At 37.7% G+C, this 23,545-nt stretch overlaps 1 protein-coding gene and 1 pseudogene across 2 annotated transcripts in view; both read right to left on the reverse strand.

Annotated features, from left to right (window-relative positions):
* The window catches only part of SLC30A9 (solute carrier family 30 member 9), a 98,761-nt gene that overhangs the window by 43,851 nt on the left and 31,365 nt on the right, over positions 1 to 23,545 (reverse strand). For both annotated transcript variants that reach the window (XM_008993414.4, XM_035293795.3), the window contains 4 exons: positions 21,788 to 21,880; positions 21,360 to 21,442; positions 12,374 to 12,432; positions 9,189 to 9,256 (listed from right to left, as the gene is read on the reverse strand). In XM_008993414.4, the coding sequence (XP_008991662.1) occupies positions 9,189 to 9,256; positions 12,374 to 12,432; positions 21,360 to 21,442; positions 21,788 to 21,880 (303 nt within the window). The remainder of the gene's footprint in view (positions 1 to 9,188; positions 9,257 to 12,373; positions 12,433 to 21,359; positions 21,443 to 21,787; positions 21,881 to 23,545) is intronic.
* Positions 18,127 to 19,284, reverse strand: LOC144581824 (sodium/potassium-transporting ATPase subunit beta-1 pseudogene; annotated as a pseudogene).

Genomic DNA, 23,545 nt, shown 5'->3' on the forward strand with positions numbered 1-23,545 from the left:
AATGAGAGAACCGTACATCCCCTTCTGGCTACCTTGAACCCTCTCCTCCACCTCAGACAACTTACTGAAAACATCACATCTATTCTTGCTGTCACAGTTTTCATCTTATCAATACCACCTACTATTCCTTACTATTAAGTTTCTGGAAACATTTTAGCATTTCTCTTAACCTCAAGGGAGCATCTGACCCTATTTTCTTCTTTTTTTAAACAATTTTTAATTTATTTTTTAAATTATACTTTAAGTTCTGGGGTACATGCACAGAACGTGCAGGTTTGTTACAAAGGTACACATGTCATGGTGGCTTGCTGTATCCATCAACATATCATGTACATTAGGTATTTCTCCTAATGCTATCCTTCCCCAAGACCCCCACCCCGCAACAGGCCCCAGTGTGTGATGTTTCCTTCCCTGTATGTCCATGTGTTCTCACTGTTCAACTCCCACTTATGAGTAAGAACATGCAGTGTTTGGTTTTCTGTTCCTGTGTTAGTTTGCTGAGAATGATGGTTACCAGCTTAATCCATGTCCCCACAAAGGATATGAACTCATCCTTTTTATGGCTGCATAGGATTCCATGCTGTATATGTGCCACATATTGTTTATCCAGTCTATCACTGATGGGCATTTGGGTTGGTTCCAACTCTTTGCTATTGTGAATAGTGCTACAACAAACATACGTATGTATGTGTCTTTATAGTAGAATGATTTATAATCCTTGGGGTATATACCCAGTAATGGGATTGGGGGGGTCAAATGGTATTTGTTTCTAGATCCTTCAGGAATCATGACACTGTATTCCACAATGCTTGAACTAATTTACCCACCAAAAAGTGTAAAAGTGTTCCTCTTTCTCCACATCCTCTCTATCGCCTAATTTCCTGACTTTTTAATGACAGCCATTCTAACTGGCATGAGATGGTATCTCATTATGGTCTTGACTTGCATTTCTCTAATGACCAGTAATGATGAGCTTTTATTCACATGTTTGTTGGCCACATAAAAGTCTTCTTTTGAGAAGTGTCTGTTCAGATCCTTCACCCAATTTTTGACAGAGTTGGTTTTTTTCTTGTAGATTTGTTTAAGTTCCCTGTAGATTCTGGATATTAGCCCTTTGTCAGATGCATAGAGCAAAAATTTCTCCCATTCTATAGGTTGCCAGTTTACTCTGATGATAGTTTATTTTGCTGTGCAGTAGCTCTTTAATTTAATTAGATCCCATTTGTCAATTTTGGCTTTTGCTGCGATAGCTTTTGGTGGTTTAGTCATGAACCACCCATGCCCATGTCCTGAATGACAGGTTTTCTTCTAGGGTTTTTATGGTTTTACATCTTACATTTAAGTCTTTAATCCATCTTGAGTTACTTTTGTATAAGGTGTTAAGGAGAGGGTCCAGTTTCAGTTTTCCGCATATGGCTAGCCAATTTTCCCAACACCATTTATTAAACACAGAATCCTTTCCCCATTGCTTGTTTTTGTCAGGTTTGTCAAAGATCACATGGTTGTAGATGTGTGGAATTATTCTGAGGCTTCTGTTCTGTTCCATTGGTCTATATGTTTTGGGACTACTGCCATGCTGTTTTGGTTACTGTACCTTGTAGCATAGTTTGAAGTCATATAGTACGATGCCTCCAGCTTTATTCTTTTTGCTTAAGATTGTCTTGGATATAGGGGCTCTTTTTTGGTTCCACATGAAATTTAAAGTAATTTTTTCTAATTCTGTCAAGAACGTCAATGACAGCTTGATGGGGATAGCACTGAATCTATAAATTACTTTGGGCAGTATGGCCATTTTCATAATACCGATTCTTCTTATCCATGAGCATGGAATGGTTTTCCATTTGTTTGTACCCTCTCTTATTTCCTTCAGCAGTGCTTTGTAGTTCTCCTTTAAGAGGTCCTTCACATCCCTTGTAAGTTGTATTACCAGGTATTTTACTCTCTTCATAGCAATTGCGAATAGGAGTTCGCTCATGATTTGGTGTATGGGAATGCTTGTGATTTTTGCACATTGATTTTCTATCCTGAGACTGCTGAAGTTGCTTATCAGTTTAAGGAGATTTTTTGGATTAGGCAATGGGGTTTTCTAAATATACAATCATGTCATCTGCAAACAAAGATAATTTGACTTCCTGTCTTCCTATTTGAATACCCTTTATTACTTTCTCTTGCCTGATTGCCCTGGCCAGAACTTCCAATCGTATATTGAATAGGAGTGGTGAGAGAGGTCATCCTTGTTGTCTTGTGCTAGTTTTCAAAGGGAATACTTCCAGGTTTTGGCCATTCACTATGATATTGGCTATGGGTTTGCCATAAATAGCTCTTGTTTATGACATGAGATATGTTCCAACAATATCTAGTTTATTGAGAGTTTTTAGCATGAGGGGGTGTTGAATTTTGTCAAAGGCCTTTTCTGCATCTATTGAGATAATCATGTGGATTTTGCCATTGGTTCTGTTTATGTGATGGACTATGTTTACTGACTTGCATATGTTGAACCAGTCTCGCATCCCAGGGATGAAGCTGACTTGATTGTGGTAGATAAGCTTTTTGATGTGATGCTGGATTCAGTTTGCCAGTATTTTGTTGAGGATTTTGCATTGATGTTCATCAGGGATATTGGCCTGAAATTTTCTTTTTCTATTGTGTCTCTGCCAGGTTTTGGTATCAGGATGATGCTGGCCTCAAAAAATGAGTTATGGAGGAGTTTCTCTTTTTCTATTGTTTGGAATAGTTTCAGAAGGAATGGTACCAGCTCCTCTTTGTACCTCTGGTAGAATTTGGCTGTGAATCCGTGTGGTCCTGGGCTTTTTTTCGTTGGCAGGCTATTAATTACTGCCTCAATTTCAGAACTTATTATTGGTCTATTCAGGGATTCAACTTCTTCCTGGTTTAGTCTTGGCAGATTGTATATGTCCAGGAATTTATCCTTTTCTTCTAGATTTTCTAGTTGATTTGCATAGAGGTGTTTATAGATTCTCTGATGGTAGTTCGTATTTCTCTGGGATCAGTGGTGATATCCCCTTTATCATTTTTTATTGTGCCTATTTGATTCTTCTCCTTTTCTTCTTCATCAGTCTGGTTGGCAGTCTATCTATTTTGTTAATCTTTTCAAAAAAGCCAGCTCCTGGATTCATTGATGTTTTTGAAGGGTTTCTCATGTCTCTATCTCCTTCCAGTTCTGTGGTGATCTTAGTTATTTCCTGTCTCCTGCTAGCTTTTGAATTTGTTTGCTCTTGCTTCTCTAGTTCTTTTAATTGTGATGTTATGGTGTAGAATTCAGATCTTTCCCACTTGCTCCTGTGGGCTTTCAATGCTACAAATTTCCCTCTAAACACTGCTTTAGCTGTGTCCCAGAGATTCTGGTATGTTGTGTCTTTGTTCTCACTGGTTTCAAAGAACTTATTTATTTCTGCCTTAATTTTGTTATTTACCCAGTAGTCATTCAGGAGCAGGTTGTTCAGTTTCCATGTAGTTGTGTAGTTTTGAGTGAGTTTCCTAATCCTGAGTTCTAATTTGATTGTGGAAGAAAGTGAATGCAGTCTGAGAGACTATTTGTTATGATTTCCATTCTTTTGCATTTGCTGAGGAGTGTTTTACATCCAATTACGTGGTCAATTTTAGAATTAGGTGTGATATGGTGCTGAGAAGAATGTATATTCTGTTGATTTGGGGTGGAGAGCTCTGTAGATTCTATTAGGTCCACTTGGTCCACAGCTGAGTTCAAGTCCTGAATATCCTTGTTAATTTTCTGTCTCGTTGATCTGTCTAATATTGACAGCAGGGTGTTAAAGTCTCCCATTATTATTGTGTAGGAGTCTAAATATCTTTGTAGGTCTCTAAGAACTTGCCTTATGAACCTGGGTGCTCCTGTACTGGGTGCATATATATTTAGGATATTTAGCTCTTCTTGTTGCATTGATCCCTTTACCATTATGTAATGTCCATCTTTGTCTTTTTTGATCTTCGTTGGTTTAAAGTCTGTTTTACCAGAGACTAGGATTGCAACTTCTGTTTTTTCTTTTTCAAACTTTCCAATTGCTTGGTAAATATTCCTCCATCCCTTTGAGTGTATGTATGTCTTTGCATGTGAGATGGGTCTCCTAAATATAGCACACTGATGCATCTTGACTCTTTATCCATTTTTCCAGTCTATGTCTTTTAATTGAGGCATTTATCCTGTTTACATTTAAGGTTAATATTATCATGTATGAATTTGATGCTGTCATTATGATGCTAGCTGGTTATTTTGCCTGTTAGTTGATACAGTTTCTTCATAGTGTCAATGGTCTTTACAATTTGGTATGTTTTTCCATACAGTTTGGTATGTTTTTCCTTTCCATATTTAGTGATTCCTTCAGGAGCTCTTGTAAGGCAGGCCTGGTGCTGACAAAATCTCTCAGCACATGCTTGCCTGTAAAGGATTTTATTTCTCCTTTCCTTATGAAGCTTAGTTTGGCTGGATATGAAATTTTGGGTTGAAAACTCTTTTCTTTAAGAATGTTGAATATCGGTCTCCACTCTCTTCTGGCTTGTAGGGTTTCTGCAGAGAGATCCACTGTTAGTCTGATGGGCTTCCCTTTGTGGGTAACTGGACCTTTCTCTCTGGCTACCCTTAATATTTTTCCTTCACTTCAACCTTGGTGAATCTGATGATTATGTGTCTTGGAGTTGCTCTTCTTGAAGAGTATCTTTGTGGTGCTCTCTGTATTTCCTGAATTTGAACGTTAGCCTGTCTTGCTAGGTTGGGGAAGTTCTCCTGGATAATATTTTGAAGAGTATTTTCTAGCTTGGTTCCATTCTTCCCATCACTTTCAGGTATACCAATCAAATGTAGGTTTGGTCTTTTCACATAGTGCCATATTTCTTGGAGGCTTTGGTCATTCCTTTTCATTCTTTTTTCTCTAACTTGTCTTCATGCTTTATTTCATTAAGTTGATCTTCGATCTCTGATATCCTTTCTTCAGCTTGATCAATTTGGCTATTGATACTTGTGTATGCTTCATGAAGTTCTTATGCTGTGTTTTTCAGCTCCATTGCAGTGGGTTAGGACATGTTCCTTTAGCTCGGCAGAGTTTGTTATTACCCATCTTCTGAAGCCTACTTCTGTTAATTTGTCAAACTCATTCTCCATCCAGTTTTGTTCCCTTGCTGGCGTGGAGTTGTGATCTTTTAGAGGAGAAGAGCTGTTCTAGATTTTGGAATTTTCAGCCTTTTTGCATTGGTTTTTCCTCATCTTCACGGATTTATCTACTTGGTCTTTGATGTTGGTAAACTTCAGATGGGGTTTTGGTGTGGATGTTTCTGCTGTTGATGCTATTCCTTTCTGTTTGTTTTCCTTCTAACCGTCACGCCCCTCTTCTGCAGGTATGTTGGAGTTTGCTGGAGGTCCACTCCAGACCGTTTGCCTAGGTTTCACCAGCCAAGGCTGCAGAATAGCAAAGATTGCTGCCTGTTCCTTCCTCTGGAAGATTCATCCTTGAGAGGCATATGCCAGACCCATCCAGAACTCTCCTGTATGAGGTGTCTGTCAACCCCTGCTGGGAGGTGTCTCGCCATCAGGAGGCATGGGGGTCAGGGACCCACTTGAGGAGGTAGTCTGTCCCTTAGCAGAGCTCAAGCATCGTGTTGGAAGATCCATTGATCTCTTCAGAGTCAGTAAGCAGGAACATTTAAGTTTGCTGAAGCTGTGTCCACAGCTGCCCCTTTCCCCCAGGTGCTCTGTCCCAGGGAGATAAGAGTTGCATCTACAAGCCCCTGACTGGGACTGTTGCCTTTCTTTCTGAGATGGTTTGCCCAGAGAGGAGGAATCTAGAGAGGCAGTCTGGCTACAATGGCTTTGCTAAGCTGTGGTGGGCTCCACCCAATTCAAACTTCCTGAGGGCTTTGTTTACACTATGAGAGGGAATCCACCTACTCAAGCCTCAGTAATGGTGGATGCCCCTCCCCACACCAAGCTCCAGTGTCCCAGTTGACTTCGACTGCTATGCTGGCTGCAAGAATTTCAAGCCAGTGGATTTTAGCTTGCTGGGCTCCATGTGGATGGGATCCACTAAGCTAGACCACTTGGCTCCCTGGCTTCAGCCCTCTTTCCAGGGGAGTGAATGGTTCTGTCTCGCTGCCATTCCAGGCACCACTGGAGTATGAAGAAAAACTCCTGCACCTAGCTCAGGTGTCTTCCCAAATGGCTGCCCAGTTTTGTGCTTGAAACCCAGGGCTCTGGTGGTGTAGGCACCCGAGAGAATCTCCTGGTCTGTGGGTTTCAAAGACCATGGGAAAAGTGTAGTCTTTGGGCTGCAATGCACTGTCCCTCACGACTTCCCTTGGCTAGGGGAGGGAGTTCCCAGACCCCTTGCACTTCCCGGGTGAGGGTATGCCCCACCGAAGGGGATGCCTTCAGTTCACCCTCCGTAGGCTACACCCACTGCCTAACCAGTCCCAATGAGATTAGCCAGGTACCTCAGTTGGAAATGCAGAAATTACCTGCCTTCTGTGTTGATCTCACCGGGAGTTGCAGACTGAAGCTATTCCTAGTCGACCATCTTGCCAGTTACCCTGCAGCTGGGTATTTATTTTATTATTTAAAGACAGGGTCTTGCTCTTGCCCATGCTGGAGTGCAGTTGTGCAATCACAGCTCACTGTAGCCTTAAACTCCTGGGCTCAAATGATCCTCCTGCCTCAGCTTCCTGAAAAGCTAGGTCTACAGACACACATCACCCACCATGCCCAGCTAACTAAAAAAAAATTTTTTGTAGATACAGGGTCTCACTATGTTGCCAGGCTGGTCTCAAATTCCTGAGCTGAAGTACTCCTCCTGCCTCAGCCTCCCAAAGCACAGGGATTCCAGGTGTGAGCCTATACCACACTTGCTATTTTCTTAAAACAGTCTTCGCTTCACTTTCATGACACCCCTTCATATGGTTGGCTCTGTGTCCCCACCAAAATATTATCTTGTAGCTCCCATAATTCCCTTATGTTGTGGGAGGGACTTGGTGGGAGATGACTGAAGCATGAGAGTGGGTCTTTCCCATGCTTTTCTCATGATAATGCATGAGCTCATGACATCTGATGTTTTTAAAAAGGGAGTTTCCCTGCACAAGTTCTATTTGGCTACTGCCATCCATATGACATGACTTGCTCCTCCCTTGCCTTCCATCATGATTGTGAGGCTTCCCCATCTACATGGAACTTTAAGTCCAATTAAACCTCTTTCTTTTGTAAATTGCCCAGTCTCCAGTATGTCTTTATCAGCAGCATGAAAATGGAGTAATACACTCCTGGTTTTCTTTCCACTTGTCTCCTTACTCCTCCTCAATCTCCTCTGCAGGACTTTTTCCTCTACTTTTGTCTTCCCTTTTTTTTTTTTTTTTTTTGAGATGGAGTCTCCCTCTGTCACCAGGCTGGAGTACAATGGTGTGATCTTGGATCTCAGCTCACCGCAACCTCCGCCCCCCAGATTTAAGCGATTCTCCTGCCTCAGCCTCTGGAGTAGCTGGGATCATAGGGGCCTGCCACCACGCCCAGCTAATTTTTGTATTTTTAGTAGGCACAGAGTTTCACCATGTTGGCCAGGATGGTCTCAATCTCCTGACCTTGTGATCCACCTGCCTCAGTCTCCCAAAGTGCTGGGATTACAGGCGTGAGCTACCATGCCCAGCCTTCCTTCACCTTTTTCTCAATGTTAACATTCTTCAAGGAATTTTTCCTGAGGGCTTTTTATTCCTGATACTATATATACATACATTCCTATATGATCTTCACTTTTATGGCTTTAATTATCATTGATAAACTAAAAACTATCAACTCTAAACCTCTAACCCAGATTTCCCTCCTGAGCTTCAAACCAACATATATTAATGATAATACTTAAGTGCATATCTTAGAGCAGGTACTATGTTAAGCACTTTTCATACATACATTCCCCCAATGAGAAAAGCTATAATCACTATCTCTGTATTACTGGTGAAAAGAACTAACCGTGTTGAATCTCTCTACCTGGGTGCCCTAAACAAACCTCCAACTCAAAAATGAACTCATCATTTTCTCTGCTCCCACCCTGATCCTCCTTCCAGTGCTCCACTCAAGTGAATGGTACATTATTTACCCAACTGTACAAGCCAGAAACCTGGTCACTATCCTTGAACATACTTTCTAAGAACCTGAAACTGTCCATGTTTGTCTGTACCACCACTATTCTAGTTACGAAATCATCATCCCTTGTCAGTATTATAAAAGCCTTCCTCCAGTTTAGTGTCCCTCCAATCCTTAGAGAATTATGTATTTTATCTTTATATTTCCAGATCATATCACACCATCTGATACATATTTTACATATAAATGTTTAAGAATAAAAAAACTAATGAATTACAGAATGATTTCATATGTCCTCAAATAGATTAATTAGAAAAATAGCTAAAAGATGAACAAAACAATAGGAATCAAGAAGATAAAGGAAAAAAGGAGGCGGCAAGGCCGGGTATGGTGGCTCATACCTGTAATCCCAGCACAATGGAAGGCCTAGGTGGGCAGATCATGAGGTCAGGAGATTGAGACCATCTTGGCCAACACGGTGAAACCCTGTCTCTATAAAAATTAGTTGTGTGTGGTAAAGCACATCTGTAATCCCAACTACTCAGGAGGCTGAGGCAGGAGAATCACTTGAACTAGGGAGGTGGAGACCGCAGTGAGCCAAGATTGCACCACTGCACTTCAGCCTGGTAACAGAGCAAGACTCTGTCTCAAAAAAAAAAAAAAAAAGGAGGAGGCAAAAATAACAATTATGTTATTCCAATTATGTTATTATCTTTATAATAACAGTAAAGATATTCTTGAGTAGCAGTAACCCAGGTTGGTTTAGCTACTGTAAAAATACCCTTGGCCAATCTAACTTCTTTTAAAAAGACTTCTATCGATAACTCCATAAAAATAAGAAAGGATTTTCAGGTAGCAACTATTCTTAGATCTAACCACATCAGAAATACACAGAGCATGAGCATGGTATCTATACAAATTCATGCTCTTTCCCCATCACTTTCCTGACAATAATAAAGACTTACTCAATTTCTTCATAAAAGAATATAAACCTCAACCTCTGTAACTAGCTATCATGTAATAAATTTATATATTCAAGGATATACACATTTAAAAAATATATTCTATTTCACAAAGCTTATTTTTCAGTACTTACATGCAAATTGCAACCATCACCACTTTTCCTGGTCCCTTAAAAAACACTGATGCCGTTCTGGAGCGCGGCTGTAAAAAAAACAAATACTTTTTTTTAATACCTCCAAAATTTTGCAGAGAAGCACTATAACTAGTAGCTTTGACAGACGAGAAAATTTCTCCTCTATCAAAACTTCTGAGCTAGTTTACTTATTTTTCTCTAGAAGTTCTTGTTGAGAAAGAAGATTAAAATTGAAAACATATCTGGGTCTCCTTCCAAAACCTTGTTTATGTTGTTTAATTCATGTCCTGCCTACTTCTAGAAAGAATCTGAGTTGGCTATATAAAAACTAGTAATAAAGTAGAAAAATGCACCAAGCTAAAATTCATATGCTCTAAGATTGTGTGAAATGAGACACCCCAAATTCTGTATTGAACTGCCTTCAGGGCTAAGAGAAGGAACTACACAGGGATAAACCTTGTCCATGTGGTCTCAACTCTTACTTCGATTTGTAAGCTATAAACTCTGACATTGGGTCTAGATTTCTGAATTACACTGTTTATTGATAACAAACAATGTATGTTTTATTATAATAAGAATATATTGTATCCTTTGATTGAATAGAGAAAAAACTCAATGAAATTACTACAGGAACAATAGAATGCTGCTTAAGGTGATAAATAAAAGACTTCTTTAGAAGAAAGGTTTGAGAACTTATAGGAAGGGCAAAACAGATAGGGAAAGGAAATAAGATCTTTAAGATCAGAATAAGAAATAATAAGGAAAATAATAAGTAAAAAGATTCACTGGGTTCAAACCACTCTAATAAAGAAGGCTATAGAGAAAGGGAAGATGTGTTGGTAGTAACTTGAAATAATGATAAGGCCCAAGGAACTCTAACAAGACAATATAAATCTGGAAACAAGAGATCACAGGGAGCCAGGATCCACAGCCTGCTTAGGAAGCATCCTGTAAAAGCTACTCAAAAATTCCATAATTAGGTCAGGTGCTGTGGCTCACGCCTGTAATCCTAGCACTTTGAGAGGCCAAGATGGATGGATTACTCGAGCTCAGGAGTTTGAGACCAGCATGGACAACATGGTAAAAACCCCATCTCTACTAAAACACAGAAAAATCAGCCAGGTGTGGTGGCTGGTGCCCGTAATCCCAGCTAGTCAGGAGGCTGAGGCACAAGAATCTCTTGAATCTGGGAGGTGGAGGTTGTAGTGAGCCGAGATCGTGGGCGACAGAGCAAGACTGCATCTCTAAATAAATAAATAAAATAAAAAATAAAAAAATTCCATAATCAGAGAACTGCCCCTTTTTAAAGATAAGGACAGCAAAATGTGAGAAATTAATGAAACTGGATATCTACTATCTATTTTTTCTATTTTTATATGTCTTCCAAAACATTCACAATAAACAAGGTTCTTTAATATTGAAACAAGTACAGCAAATTTGGATACATTTCAAAGAGGACCACCAGGAAAAGGAGCATAAATTGTTCGAAGCATTATTGGTGCATTTCAAGGTGATACTATTGTGGAGTTAAATATATTAAGTAGAGATAAAGGTACTTCCAATTCTCTGATGTACTATATCAAGAAACTCATCAATCAGAAATATAAGGGAAGGCATAGGGATATTATTACATAAGAAATTAAATATCAAAAGGGCAGACCCAGAACATTGTGATTTCATATATCTCACTATTGGAGTTCTCATGAGATAAGAATACAATGGAAAAACAAGAATCTGAGTCAGAAAAAAAAAAGCATTTAACTTTTGCAAAGAATTAGCCCTGTGTTTTAGAGAAGGAAAGTAACCATCTTCACTGGGAGAACAAAGCATTCCTAAAGGGAATAGGGGTACAGCAGAGGGAAATGAAATACTAGTTTTATCCTAATGCTCCCCAGCAAAAGGTTGTAATAGCAAAAAAAAAAAAAAAAAAAAAAAAACTATTCAAACATGAACATTTAAAAGCTGATCGGCCTTCTAAAGGCCTCAAGTAACAGATTTCATAAGTTAACAGCTACTATCAGAAAATCTGGTGAGAATGATTCTCCATGTGAAACAGATGTGAAGGTTAGGAGCAAATCTTCTCAGGAGGCAGGTCTCACCAGCCAAAGTTATCCCACAACAAAGCATATCAAATAAGATTTGGCTAAAATTATCATCACTGCCAATGTCTAAACTTTGCAAAAGGGTTGCAATGTCTCAAATGCCACTAGAGAAAAGAAAATATGCATAGGTACCCTTTAATCCAAAAATGAATTAACTTCTTAATAGGAGATCCCTCCCAGCCAAGTTTGAATGGAATCCAACTGGGACATAGACTGCTTGGCATCTTAAAGGTGCTGGGGACTTTGGTAAGTCATTTCAGTGGGTGGTGGGGATGAAAGCCCAATTGGATTGGATTCAGTAGAAAATAAGAGGTAGGACAGTAAAGGCAAACTTTTTATATGTGTCTCAATATTAATTTCCTTCTAGTAGGAAGGAAAGCAGAGTATTTTGGCATATGTGTAAATTTGGTGATGAAAAAGGTGAGGTACTTTTATGAAATTACACCTGTTTTTTCAATAAAGTATGAAGCAGGGTCAACAGCTGAAGAGTAAAGAGTGAGACCATAGGATGTTTGGGAAGAAAGAAAAAGATACGCAATCGCTATTTCAAAGAGTGGGAAGGTGAACATACTCTGGAAGTTTAGTAAGACTGTCAAATAATATTGAGTATTCATTGATTTTGTATAGTCAAATAATGAAGAAACAATCAAATTAGCTGTGTAATTTTCTTCAAGGGCTAAGCTTCTTGGATACAAGCACAGAGTTGGCAATCTGAATGTTGAACCAGAGTCAGGAGCAGAAAGAGAGATGTTAAAGGAAATTAAGAGTGTGTTTGGACAGATATAAATCCCACTAAAACCTAAAAAAATAAAGTCTTCTTCCTCATCCATATCTACCTGCTTAAGGTTCATTACATGGTTATGACTTTAAAGAAAACTTAGGTACAAATATTTTAAATTTCAAAAAAATCAGAGAGCAATGAATACACTGCAATTCAATGAACGACAATGTACTCAAGAAAATCTTAGATTACTGAGATCACAGACTATGGGATAGAATTACCACTAGAATTTCAAAATAGACTGATTATTAGAATTCTGCTGTGCAACACATACATACACATTATTAGAAAGATATCCTTACCTTGGTATTTCCCAAGAAATCTCTGTATTCTCTTAATATTTTTTGGTTTCTAAATAGCCCTGTAAGAATTACAAAATAAATTTACGTCATAGATAGTCTTACCAGTCACAGTTTAGAGTAACATGATATTCTCTTTAGGACTTTGTTAAATACGCTCTATTAGCTAACAGCAAAAATATTAAGTTATACAAAATTTAGATTTGAAACCAGATTTTTAAATGGGCAAAGGATTTCAACAGATATTCCTCCAAAGATGATACAGAAACCACCAACAAGCATATGAAAAGATGCTCAACATCACTAATCAGAGAAATACATATGAAAACCACAGTGAGATATCGCACATCCATTAGGATGGCTACTATTAAAAGAATAAGAAAACAGAAAATAAGAAGTATTGGAAATAATATGTCAAAACTGGAACCCTTGTGCACTGATGGTAGGAACGTAAAATGGTGCAATTACTATGGAAAACAATATGGAGGTTCCTAAAAAGAATTTTTAACATAGAATTACCATATAATCCAGCAATTCTACTTCTGGACATATGTCCAAAAGAACAGAAAGCAGGGCCTCAAAGAGCTATTTACACACCTATGTTCACAGCAGCAGTAACAGTCAAAAGGTGAAGCAATAATGTCCATGGATGGATGAATGAATGGATAAACAAAATGTGGTATATACATATGATGATGGAATATTATTTAGCCTTTAAAAAGGAAAGAAATCCTGTCACATGCAACAACATGGATAAACCTTGAGGACACCATACTAAGTGAAATGAGCCCATCTTAAAAGGACAAATACTGTATGATTCCACTTATATGAGATATCTAAATTATTCAAATTCATAGAAACAAAAAGCAGAATGGTGTTTGCCAGGCTGGGGGGTAGGGGTGGGGGAAAGGAAGGTAGTTATTTAATGGATAACAGTGTTTCAGTTTTGCAATATGAAAAACCTCTGAAGATGTGTTTCACAACAATGTGAATATACTTACACACGTATGAACTATACCTTTAAAAATGGTTAAGAGGGTACATTTTAGGCTATTGCTTTTTACCACAATAAAAAAGGAGGCAGGAGAATTTGGATTTGCAACGAGATAAAGGCAGTTGGGTAAGAGTCTTTTCTCAATATTACCTTTAAAAAGTTAATTAAGCCTGATGTAAAAACAGGTCCTTTATTTTTACCTCAAAGTTTAAAAATATAAGAGAAAGTATTTTTCTATTACTGTTTTTTCTCAAATTTTTGTATTATAAATATTTCCTTTAACTTTTATTTACAAGGCTACTCATGGTATCATTTTAATAACAAAAGATTAGAAACATCCCATGGGGGAATAATTGAATAAATTATAGAATATCAAAAAAATAGAGCATTATAAAATAAATGAAAAAAAAATGCCTTTATTTACCGCTATGGGATAGCCAGCCCTCATGACAGATTTAAGCAAAAAAAAGCAAGAGCAGAAAGTATGTATAGTATGCCTTATTTATGAAAGGTATGGAGTTTAATACAAATGTGTATGTTTGTCTTCTTTTAAAAAATTATTTTTAAGTTTCTGGTAGAAAACGGGTCTCACTAATGTTGCACAGGCTGGTCTCAAACTCCTGGCCTCAAGTGATCCTCCCACCTCAGCCTCCCAAAATCCTGGGATTATAGGCATAAGCCATGAAGCCTGGCTTTATTTTCTTCTATTTTAAACATTTTTTTAAAACCCAAAAACTAATTTTTAAAATAGTTACCTATACAAGAGAAAGGACCTAGAGTGCAAAGGACAGAGATGGAAGCTAGAGTTCTCTGAAATATCTGTTCTGTAGGTTTAACTTAGAAATCATATAAAATTTTAGGCAATTATAAAATAAAAACAAAATTATTTTTAAAAACCAGAAGCAAAATGAAACAAATGAGCCTGTTTATCTCTTGATGGTATATGTATACAGAAAAGTTTCAAGTAACTTTATAACACAGAAATTGAACTACACATCTCTAGCGGGATATATAATAAAGATACAAAGAAAAGCAAATAAGGGCCGGGCACAGTGGCTCAAGCCTGTAATCCCAGCACTTTGGGAGGCCGAGGCGGGTGGATCACAAGGTCAAGAGATCGAGACCAGTCTGGTCAACATGGTGAAACCCCGTCTCTACTAAAAATACAAAAAATTAGCTGGGCACGGTGGTGCGTGCCTGTAATCCCAGCTACTCAGGAGGCTGAGGCAGGAGAATTGCCTGAACTCAGGAGGCGGAGGTTGCGGTGAGCCGAGATTGCGCCATTGCACTCCAGCCTGGGTAAAAAGAGCAAAACTCCGTCTCAAAAAAAAAAAAGAAAATCAAATAAATCTTAAAGCATACTATCAGTATTAATAATTTATTTGAAACTATACATTCTCTATGTGTGTAGAGACAGAATAAATCAAGCATGTAATTACTTTAATTGTGTTAACAGATTAGAAAATAAGATTTTCAGTGTAAGAGAAAAGATACAAAACCAAAGGGAAAAAAAAATAAGTTTATCAGAATAACTTTTAGATTTTCTATAAAAAAAAAAGAACATTTCCTAGCTCTGTCCACTGAAAAACCTAAAAATATGCGAAACTATTAACAATATTCCTAATGCCTAGATTTCATTTTCTAGTAAATAAAAAGTTTATTTTCTAGTAATAAAAAAAAACTTGATTTTATTTTCCAGTAAAAGGATTAGAAATAGTTGATTTCCAGTCCAAGACAGGAAACATAAAAGATGAGTCTGAAACATATTATTCCTGAAAGTAAGGATGCCATGATACTAGAATTATGACAATTAGGAGCCAAATGAGGCACTTCCATTAACCAACAATAGGACAGTTTCAGCACTGCTGCTTTGGTCTTCTCCTCCCATTTCTCTCTTCCTTGATCTTCGTATCCCACTGCTCCTGTCTTGTAATGAACTCGTGTATGCTAAGAAACTCTCTCTATTCCTATTCTTCCTGGGTTATTGATCATAACTGTCTCACAATTTCCACTCTGAAATTTTGTCAACTCATCTGGAGAAGAAAATATTCTCATTTCTAAGCCTTGGTCCTGTGCAGAACTGAGATAGTCAAATAATTTAGAATCCTCCTAAATATTTATACTCCAGCACTTCTAGTTTCATATACTTCCAGTTTCATAACTTCTTACCAAGTTACTAGTAATAAAAATAAATAAAATGGGGTAGAATCCTAATAAAACCATTGAAATAGGGTTGGCAAACTTTTTCCAAAGAGGGCTAGTGACATGGTTTAAACCTATGCTCCCACCCAAATCTCACGTTGAAATCCAATTGTTTGAGGTGGGGCCTGGTAGGGGGTAACTGGATCATGGGAGTGAATTCTCATGAATGATTTAGCAATATCCTTCTTGGTACTGTCCTCATGACAGGTGAGTTCCTTCTGATCTGGTCATTTAAAAGTGTGTAGCACCAGCCGGGCGCGGTGGCTCACACCTGTAATCCCAGCACTTTGGGAGGCTGAGGCGGGTGGATCACGAGGTCAAGAGATCGAGACCATCCTGGTCAACATGGTGAAACCCCGTCTCTACTAAAAATACAAAAAAAAAAAAAAAAAAAGTGTGTAGCACCTCCTCCATCTCTCTCTTGCTCTTGCTATGTAACGTACCTGTTCTTTCTTTGCCTTATGCCATGACTGCAAACTTCCAGAGGCTCCCCAGAAGCTTCTATGCTTCCTGTACAGCCTGCAAAACTGTGAGCTAATTAAAACCTCTTTTCTTTATAAATCACTCAGTCTCAGGTATTTCTTTACAGCAATGAGAAAACTGATTAATGTAGATACATAGCAAATATTTTATGCTTTGGAGGCTAAGAGGTAACATAAAGGATATGATGAAGGTATAACAAGAAAAAACTACAAATTTCCGTGAATTTTTTTGACATAATTTAATAGATAATAAAAATATGTGAATATAATTCTTTGTAATACAGGTCTACTAATGAGAAGAACATAATTCATTTTTGGGGGAATACAATAAAATATTTTACTTAATTGGGATTCAGATAGTATTCCTCATCAAAATTAATTGCAAATGTTCATCTGTTAATGATGATCTGATATTTTACATATTCCATATTTGAAATCTTATTGATAAGTACTGCCAAATACTGATATCACTCTATAAACGTGATTTTAAATGACTATATTCATTGCTTAGAAGCATTTATAGAATTCTATGAAATTCTTGTTAATATTTGCCTTTTAGCATCTTGTTACATTGAGGACTAATCACTTCCAACTGAAGTTAAGAGAAAGCTGCTCAACTGCACAATTCAATGGATTCTGAAATACGCAAATTTCCTCTGCACTTGCATGAAAATCTGAAAAACACTTCTGGAGCTACAGGTTGGGCATGGAAAACATATCTGCAATAGATGTCTTCTGTTAATTTTTTTTTATGTGTTTATTCTTCTATTGTCAATTTTTTTAACCTGACTGAATACACAAAAAACAAGAGCACTGCACTCCTAGCAGTTATTACGTAAGTTAGAACATGGATTTTTGTATGGCAGACATTTAACACCAGTCTATGAGGTACTGCATTGCTTTTTATAAAGTTCAAAATAAATATTTATTTTCAAACAAGTGACTTTGGTTTATTTCACACATTACACTTTTCTTGCAGAAAAAATAAAATCGTACAACTGCATAAATATAAAATTCTTCCACCATGAAAATGGTTAAAACATTCATAAAGACACAGCATCAGCATGTGATGCTGCCCGAAAGGAAACAAGAAAAGTAAAAGAAAATGTACAAAGCAAATTAATTAGGCCTGTCACTAGCCAAGGTGATGCGCAAATCCAGATCTCAGACACAACTTTAGAAATACTAGAGGACAAGGGAAGAGATGCCAAGATACCATTCAAAACGAGGACAACACAACTCATCACCTTTTTTATTTTTCTGTAGTGTCACTTAAAATTTAAAGGGCAGTTCCCCCATGACAAATCCCTGTCCTAGTCCCAGAAAAAAAATAAATAATAAAGTAAGACCTGACACCACAGGAAAAGGCTACAGAATATATTAAAAATACTCACTGAGGCCAGGTGCAGTGGCTCATGCCTGTAATCCCAGCACTTTGGGAGGCTGAGGCGGGTGGCTCATGAGGTCAGGAGTTCAAGACCAGCCTGACCAACATGGTGAAACCATGTTTCTACTAAAAATACAAAAAAAATTAGCTGGGCATGGTGGCACATGCCTATAATCCCAGCTAATGAGGAGGCTGAGGCAGAAGAATCGCTTGAACCTGGGAGGTGAAAGTTGCAGTGAGCCAAGATCACGCCACTGCACTCCAGCCCAGGCAACAGAGTAAGACTCTATCTTAAAAAAAAAAAAAAAGTGCTAAATGATGGGCCATTATCCTTGAAAGAGCCCCCTCCCCCCCAAAAAAAGGACTATGCCAGTTTTATTTCTGTTGAATATATACACCTTGGATAGCAAACCCTGCTAACATGAAGTACAAAACAGATAAGAAGATACAATAAAACACAGCTTGAAAAATGACCAGAGTATGCACCTATAGCACTGTACATTAAATAAAATAAACAAGACGCAATTCTTAGGGGCCAGAAACACTGCTACTACAAGTCATGGAATCATAATTTACAGTAAAAATGAGCACGTCCCGAGGCTCAATTTTTCTTTTGTCATTTACAGAAGAATATTTGGTTGCTATTACTACTCTTTGATTTACATCAATTACCTTTTGACATATTAAATGCAGAAAGCTAGTGTAAAGCATATAAATTATGCTTTCAGTGTAGGTCTCATATATATGACAGTCTGTTTAAAGACTAGTAGGTTTTTATATCTTTTTTTAAACTTACTAAATGGCTAGTGGAAAAGATTTGTGCTTGTGATCAGCTCTTAACTTCAATTTTTATATCAAAGCATCCCTGAAAACCATCTTTCTCACTGTACCCAATGTTCTCACCACACACTTCACATTCTATGTGAATTTCAGTGTCCATGGTAAGGCTGGTAAACTGTACAGAGAGCAGGGGCTGCAGGTATTTGGGCTGCAGGAGTTTGTCACAGTAAGAATAACACTGCAGAGGAAAACCTGGGTCATTTCCAAAATACTCCACATTTCCATCTTTATCCTTATCTTCATCTTGCTTGCTAGTGCACTGAACACGAAAGACATATGAGTCATACTTCATCACTGGGTAAGTCTCCAAGGACTCATTCTTGGGAGGCTTAGGTTTGAAACCTAGAACTCATTTGAGCTGTATAATAATGCATGGTTTGCACTCTTTGTAGCCATAAGTTTCATCATTTAATCCAAAGCTATTTCCCAGTCACTCAAGCTTGAATTTGCAAACTTTTCACTCTCTTGATTCATGATTAGTCTCCTCATTCTTTGGGTACACTGGACAAACTGTCACAATCTTAAATCATGCCATCCTTCAGGGCTGAATCTTTGTACTTTTCCAAGAACCTATCTATGTTCAGCACGTATGCCTCATAGATCTTGGGATCACTAGGATGAAAGCTAATTTCAGTCTCTGGATCTGAGAAATCTGTTAATCCTGCTGGGTTCACTCGGTCCTGATTTGTGGCTTCAGTTCACTGATGGTGAGCAGTAGCACTTGGATGATTCTAATGAAGAGGCCAGCCAGGCAGCCATTATGTAGAATAGAAGGATCTTAAACCAACTGCCACCAGTCCTGCACAAAAACTCCTTCTCTGAGTTTCAGATGAATTTCTTCCAACTGCTCTTCTCCTTGGCTTTCCCGTAGGCCATGGCGACAGCAGGTCAGCAGCTGCCAGAGTCCAGAGGGTGGGTGGCTGTGGGGTGCACCCTGGCATCCTCTGAGGTGCTGCTGGTTGTCTCTGGCCAGGCTCTCTTCAGACAGGACACACTGATGCTGCTGTGGATCTCAGAGTGCTTCTGGTCAACTTTTAACAGCATGGGAAGTACATAAAGCTGACTGACATTACTTTGATTCAAACAATTAATCTACTGTTGAAATGACTTTACAGCAGAGTACGTTTTGTATTTAAGCCCTGTTTTCCCTCATAATTTTACACTGAATGCATTAAGAAACATAAGGTCTACAGCAAAAGCTAATTTTCTAAGCCATTCAGTGTTTAAATAATAGTGGTTGATGGGTGTGCTTCTTATTCATAAAAATTTCAATTTTGAATTTTTCAATCCTGAGCTCAAAAAACTGCAGTAAAACTGCTAACCCATTAAATCCAGTGTGGAAGGACTAGTCAGGATAATCAACTTCAATTTCTTCCAGTGGTTAAGTCCACAAGTTCAAAAGTGATACTACTGTACTACTGGTTCAAAAGCAAACAAGAGATGTTAAGCATTTTCCATAAAGTACGAACTCTTGACAAGTATTTTCTGCAGAATATCTACTGATGAAAAGGCTCTAAACATCTTATGTTTTTACAGGCTTTATAAATTTGTCCAACTAAGGCTTTTTCTGCTCCACACATATTTTTAACACCATCATCTGTAAGACATCTTAGCAGATTCCACATTGGGTTTTCTGAATTAGTATTTTCACATCTTCTTTGAAAATATTCCTGCCTGTAGTTGTTCCACATAGACTATTCATAAAGAATAATTCTTCAGTTTCTTCAAACTCAGCACTCACTCCTCAAACAGTATTGGTACAGGGGTCAATTTATCAAGAGCCAAAGAATATCATTCAAAATCATTTGCCTTGCCTTTTAATTGACTACTGATGTTATCTGTCACCAGTGTCCTCAACTCTTGAAGCAACTAGTCTTGTCTAAAGACTACTAGTCCTGGATACATTTCTTCAGCCACTCAAATTAAACAGGACTTAATTTACTCACCATTAGAAAACCACTTTCTTTGCTTGCCTAATAATCAAGCCACAGAGAAACCACAACTTTGGTTACAGCCTCATCTTCATTTTCTATTTTTGTGAACAAATTCTGCTATGATATATTCCATTTTAAATTTTCTAGTTTTTCTGATTGTTACGCTCCTATGAGTTAGGAATACTGTGATGATTGATTAATTTGGTAACGTCAACATATATTATATTCTTTTAACTCAGCTATGGTGTCACTGTATAGTAGACACAGTGCTTTGCCATTTAATTCAATAACAGTAGCTGGGACTACAGGCATGTGCCACCACACCTGGCTCCTTAGAGTCTTATCTGCATATAAATTTCAAACACCAAGTACATATTCTTGTTCATAGCAGTTATTGGATAAATATCTACTGGATTAATTAATGTGGCAGAGTTAATAGATCCTTCTGTAAAAAAGCAATTGATATGATTTGGCTCTGTGTCCCCATCCAAATCTCACCTTGAATTATAATAGCCAGAATCCCCAGGTGTCAACGACATGACCTGATGGGAGGTGACTGGATCATGGGGATGGTCTCCCCCATGCTGTTCTCATAATAGTTCTTGAGATTTAATAGTTTTATAAGAGTTTTAAAGCTCCACCAACATACATGCTGTTTCTTGCCAGCTACCATGTGAGATGTGCCGGCTTCCCCTTCTACCATGTTGTAGGTTTCCTGAGTCCTTTCCAGCCATGAGAAACTGTGAGTCAATTAAACCTCCTTTGTTTATAAACTACCCAGTCGTGGGTAGTATCTTTACAGCACTGTGAAAGCAGACTAATACAGCAATTACTTCCTATTCTATTATTTTTATAACATGTAAAATCTTGAAATCAGATGTTTTGATATTATATGTCTTATAAAAATGATAAACTGTAGCTTCTCTTCCTCTCATCATCTTCAAAATGCTATACAAGAGAAAAACACAGCTCCTGTTTTTGTAAAATAATTGAATCCCAAAGTGGAAACTAGTATTTGCTGGAAGCAACAGAGCCTAGGTGAGCAGGTATGCTAGCACTAGAGAGTTCTTACAGGCACAGTTCTTACAGGCACAGTTCTTACCTACAAGTTACTTTCCAATTAACTTCACTTTAAATTGAATATACTTACTTTCTCTGTATTCTATTTCTGCTTCCTTGCGCAATTTTTTCTCTCTGGCAAGAGCTTCCAGGCTTCCCCAAACTTCCAAAGATCTGTGCATACAAACATGGTCACCACAATGAACAACTGTAATGATTTTATTGACATCACATTTACATCCAAATTCTCTAATGAGAATCTTACAACAAAGCATAAGGTACTTTTGGAGAAACATAAAGGACTTAAGGAACTTTCCCAATTCAACAGCAAATTTTCTTACACATTATGACATATATTTACTTGATGAATACATATTAGTAACTCCCAGATATACACATTTGCAAATACAAAAATACTGTTTTAAAAGTCATTTTAAAAATTCTGAATCTGTCTAAAATGTACTTTTACTAATCCAAAATTTGGCTTGCACTTTTATTCTGAAAGAACTACGTTCTTACTTTGCCTCCACATCTGATCTCAAGTATACAGTAAAAGACTCAGTATCTTCATGGGGACTTCGTCGTCTGATTTTTCGAAGTTGTTCTAGATCGCTAGAGAAAGAAACATGTTGAATTTATTCAGACAAGGTACATACAGTTTATATACTTAAAAAGGATTACTAAGGGCAGATAAAAGCAACAACATTGATCCCCATCTTAGAGGAATATAGATCTGAATGACTTTTAAAGATCAGTTTAAGATCACATTTTGTATACAAAAATATTCTAGAGACAGTGAAAAAAAATTACTCTTGATGTTCAGTGTAGACACCACAATATAATATGTAGAGATTCAATTCCCTCACCAGTGCTTGTATTTTATTTGCTATGGGCACACTACTGCCATCTCTAATGTACCGGGAAACAAAGTGAAAAGTTAGGTAATGCACAGTGCCTCACACCTGTAATCCCAGCACTTTGAGAGGCTGAAGCGGGTGGATCACCTGAGGTCAGGAGTTCAAAACTCCCCTGGTCAACATGGTGAAACCCCATCCCTACTAAAAAAATACAAAAATTAGCTGGGTGTGGTGGTATCCACCTGTAGTCTCACCTACTCAGAAGGCTGAGGAAGGAGAATCACTTGAACCCAAGAGGCAGACGCTGCAGTGAGCCAAGATCGCACCACTGTACTTCAGCCTGGGAGACAAAGTGAGAGTCCATCTTTAAAAAAAAGTGAAAAATAGGCAAGGTGTGGCTCACACCTGTAATTCCAGCACTGTGGGAGGCCAAGGTGGGTGAATCACTTGAGGTCAAGAGTTCAAGACTGTTCTGTGCAACATGGCAAAACCCCATCTCTATAAAAAATATAAAAATTAGCCAGGCGTGGTGGTACACAGCTGTAGTCCCAGCTACTCGGGAGCCTGAGGTGGGAGAATCACTGGAGCCTAGGGAGAAAGAGGATGCAGTGAGCCATGATTGTGCACTATACTCCAGCCTTGGCAACAGAGTGAGACCCTGTCTGAAAAAAAAACCAAAAAAAAAAAAAAGAAAAGAAAGAACATGGATTAGAATATCATCCCTCTACTTAAGACTTTTAAGTTAAAAATTTACAATCATTATTTGTTTATATGCAGATTAATACTAAGTGATAATATCCATTCAAAGTTATCAAATCATAAAGAGTATATGTCAATTACATGCTGTTTGTTTTTCTTTCTCTTAAATTCTGAAAGGCTTATATATTCATCAAGTCACTGCTAAATAGTCATTCTATATTTAATCATGAATCTTCCTATGGAAATTTTGTAAAAGCAAGGAAACAACCTATAAATTAAAAGTTGGAGACTACAGAATGTTATCACGTTCTAGAAATTAAACCTAGAGTTTAAAAAAATCAGTAGCCATCACATGTTAGTAAAAATGTATGGATCAGTTTTTAAAAGATATATATTCTAGTTCTCCTTGTCACTGACTCACTTAAATGAGCTGGGTCAATCACTAACATCTTGTATTATGTTCATCCTGGCCTATTAAAGTGGAGACAACAATGCCCAAACCACTTAATTCACAAAATTTTTGTGAGAACTAAATCAATATTATAATTGGTTGCTGATTTAATAGTTATAAAAGTTAAAATTGTAGGAATATCTATTTCTTGAAATATACCAAAGAGACTGTGACAATGAGAAAGGGTGAAAAAAAGATAGATCACCTGATTACTCCAATTGGCACTCAAAGGAGGGAGAAAAGTTTAGATCTGTGACTAATATAATTTCA

The sequence above is a fragment of the Callithrix jacchus genome, chromosome 3 (genome assembly GCF_049354715.1).
Source record: "Callithrix jacchus isolate 240 chromosome 3, calJac240_pri, whole genome shotgun sequence".
Lineage (NCBI taxonomy): Eukaryota > Metazoa > Chordata > Mammalia > Primates > Cebidae > Callithrix > Callithrix jacchus.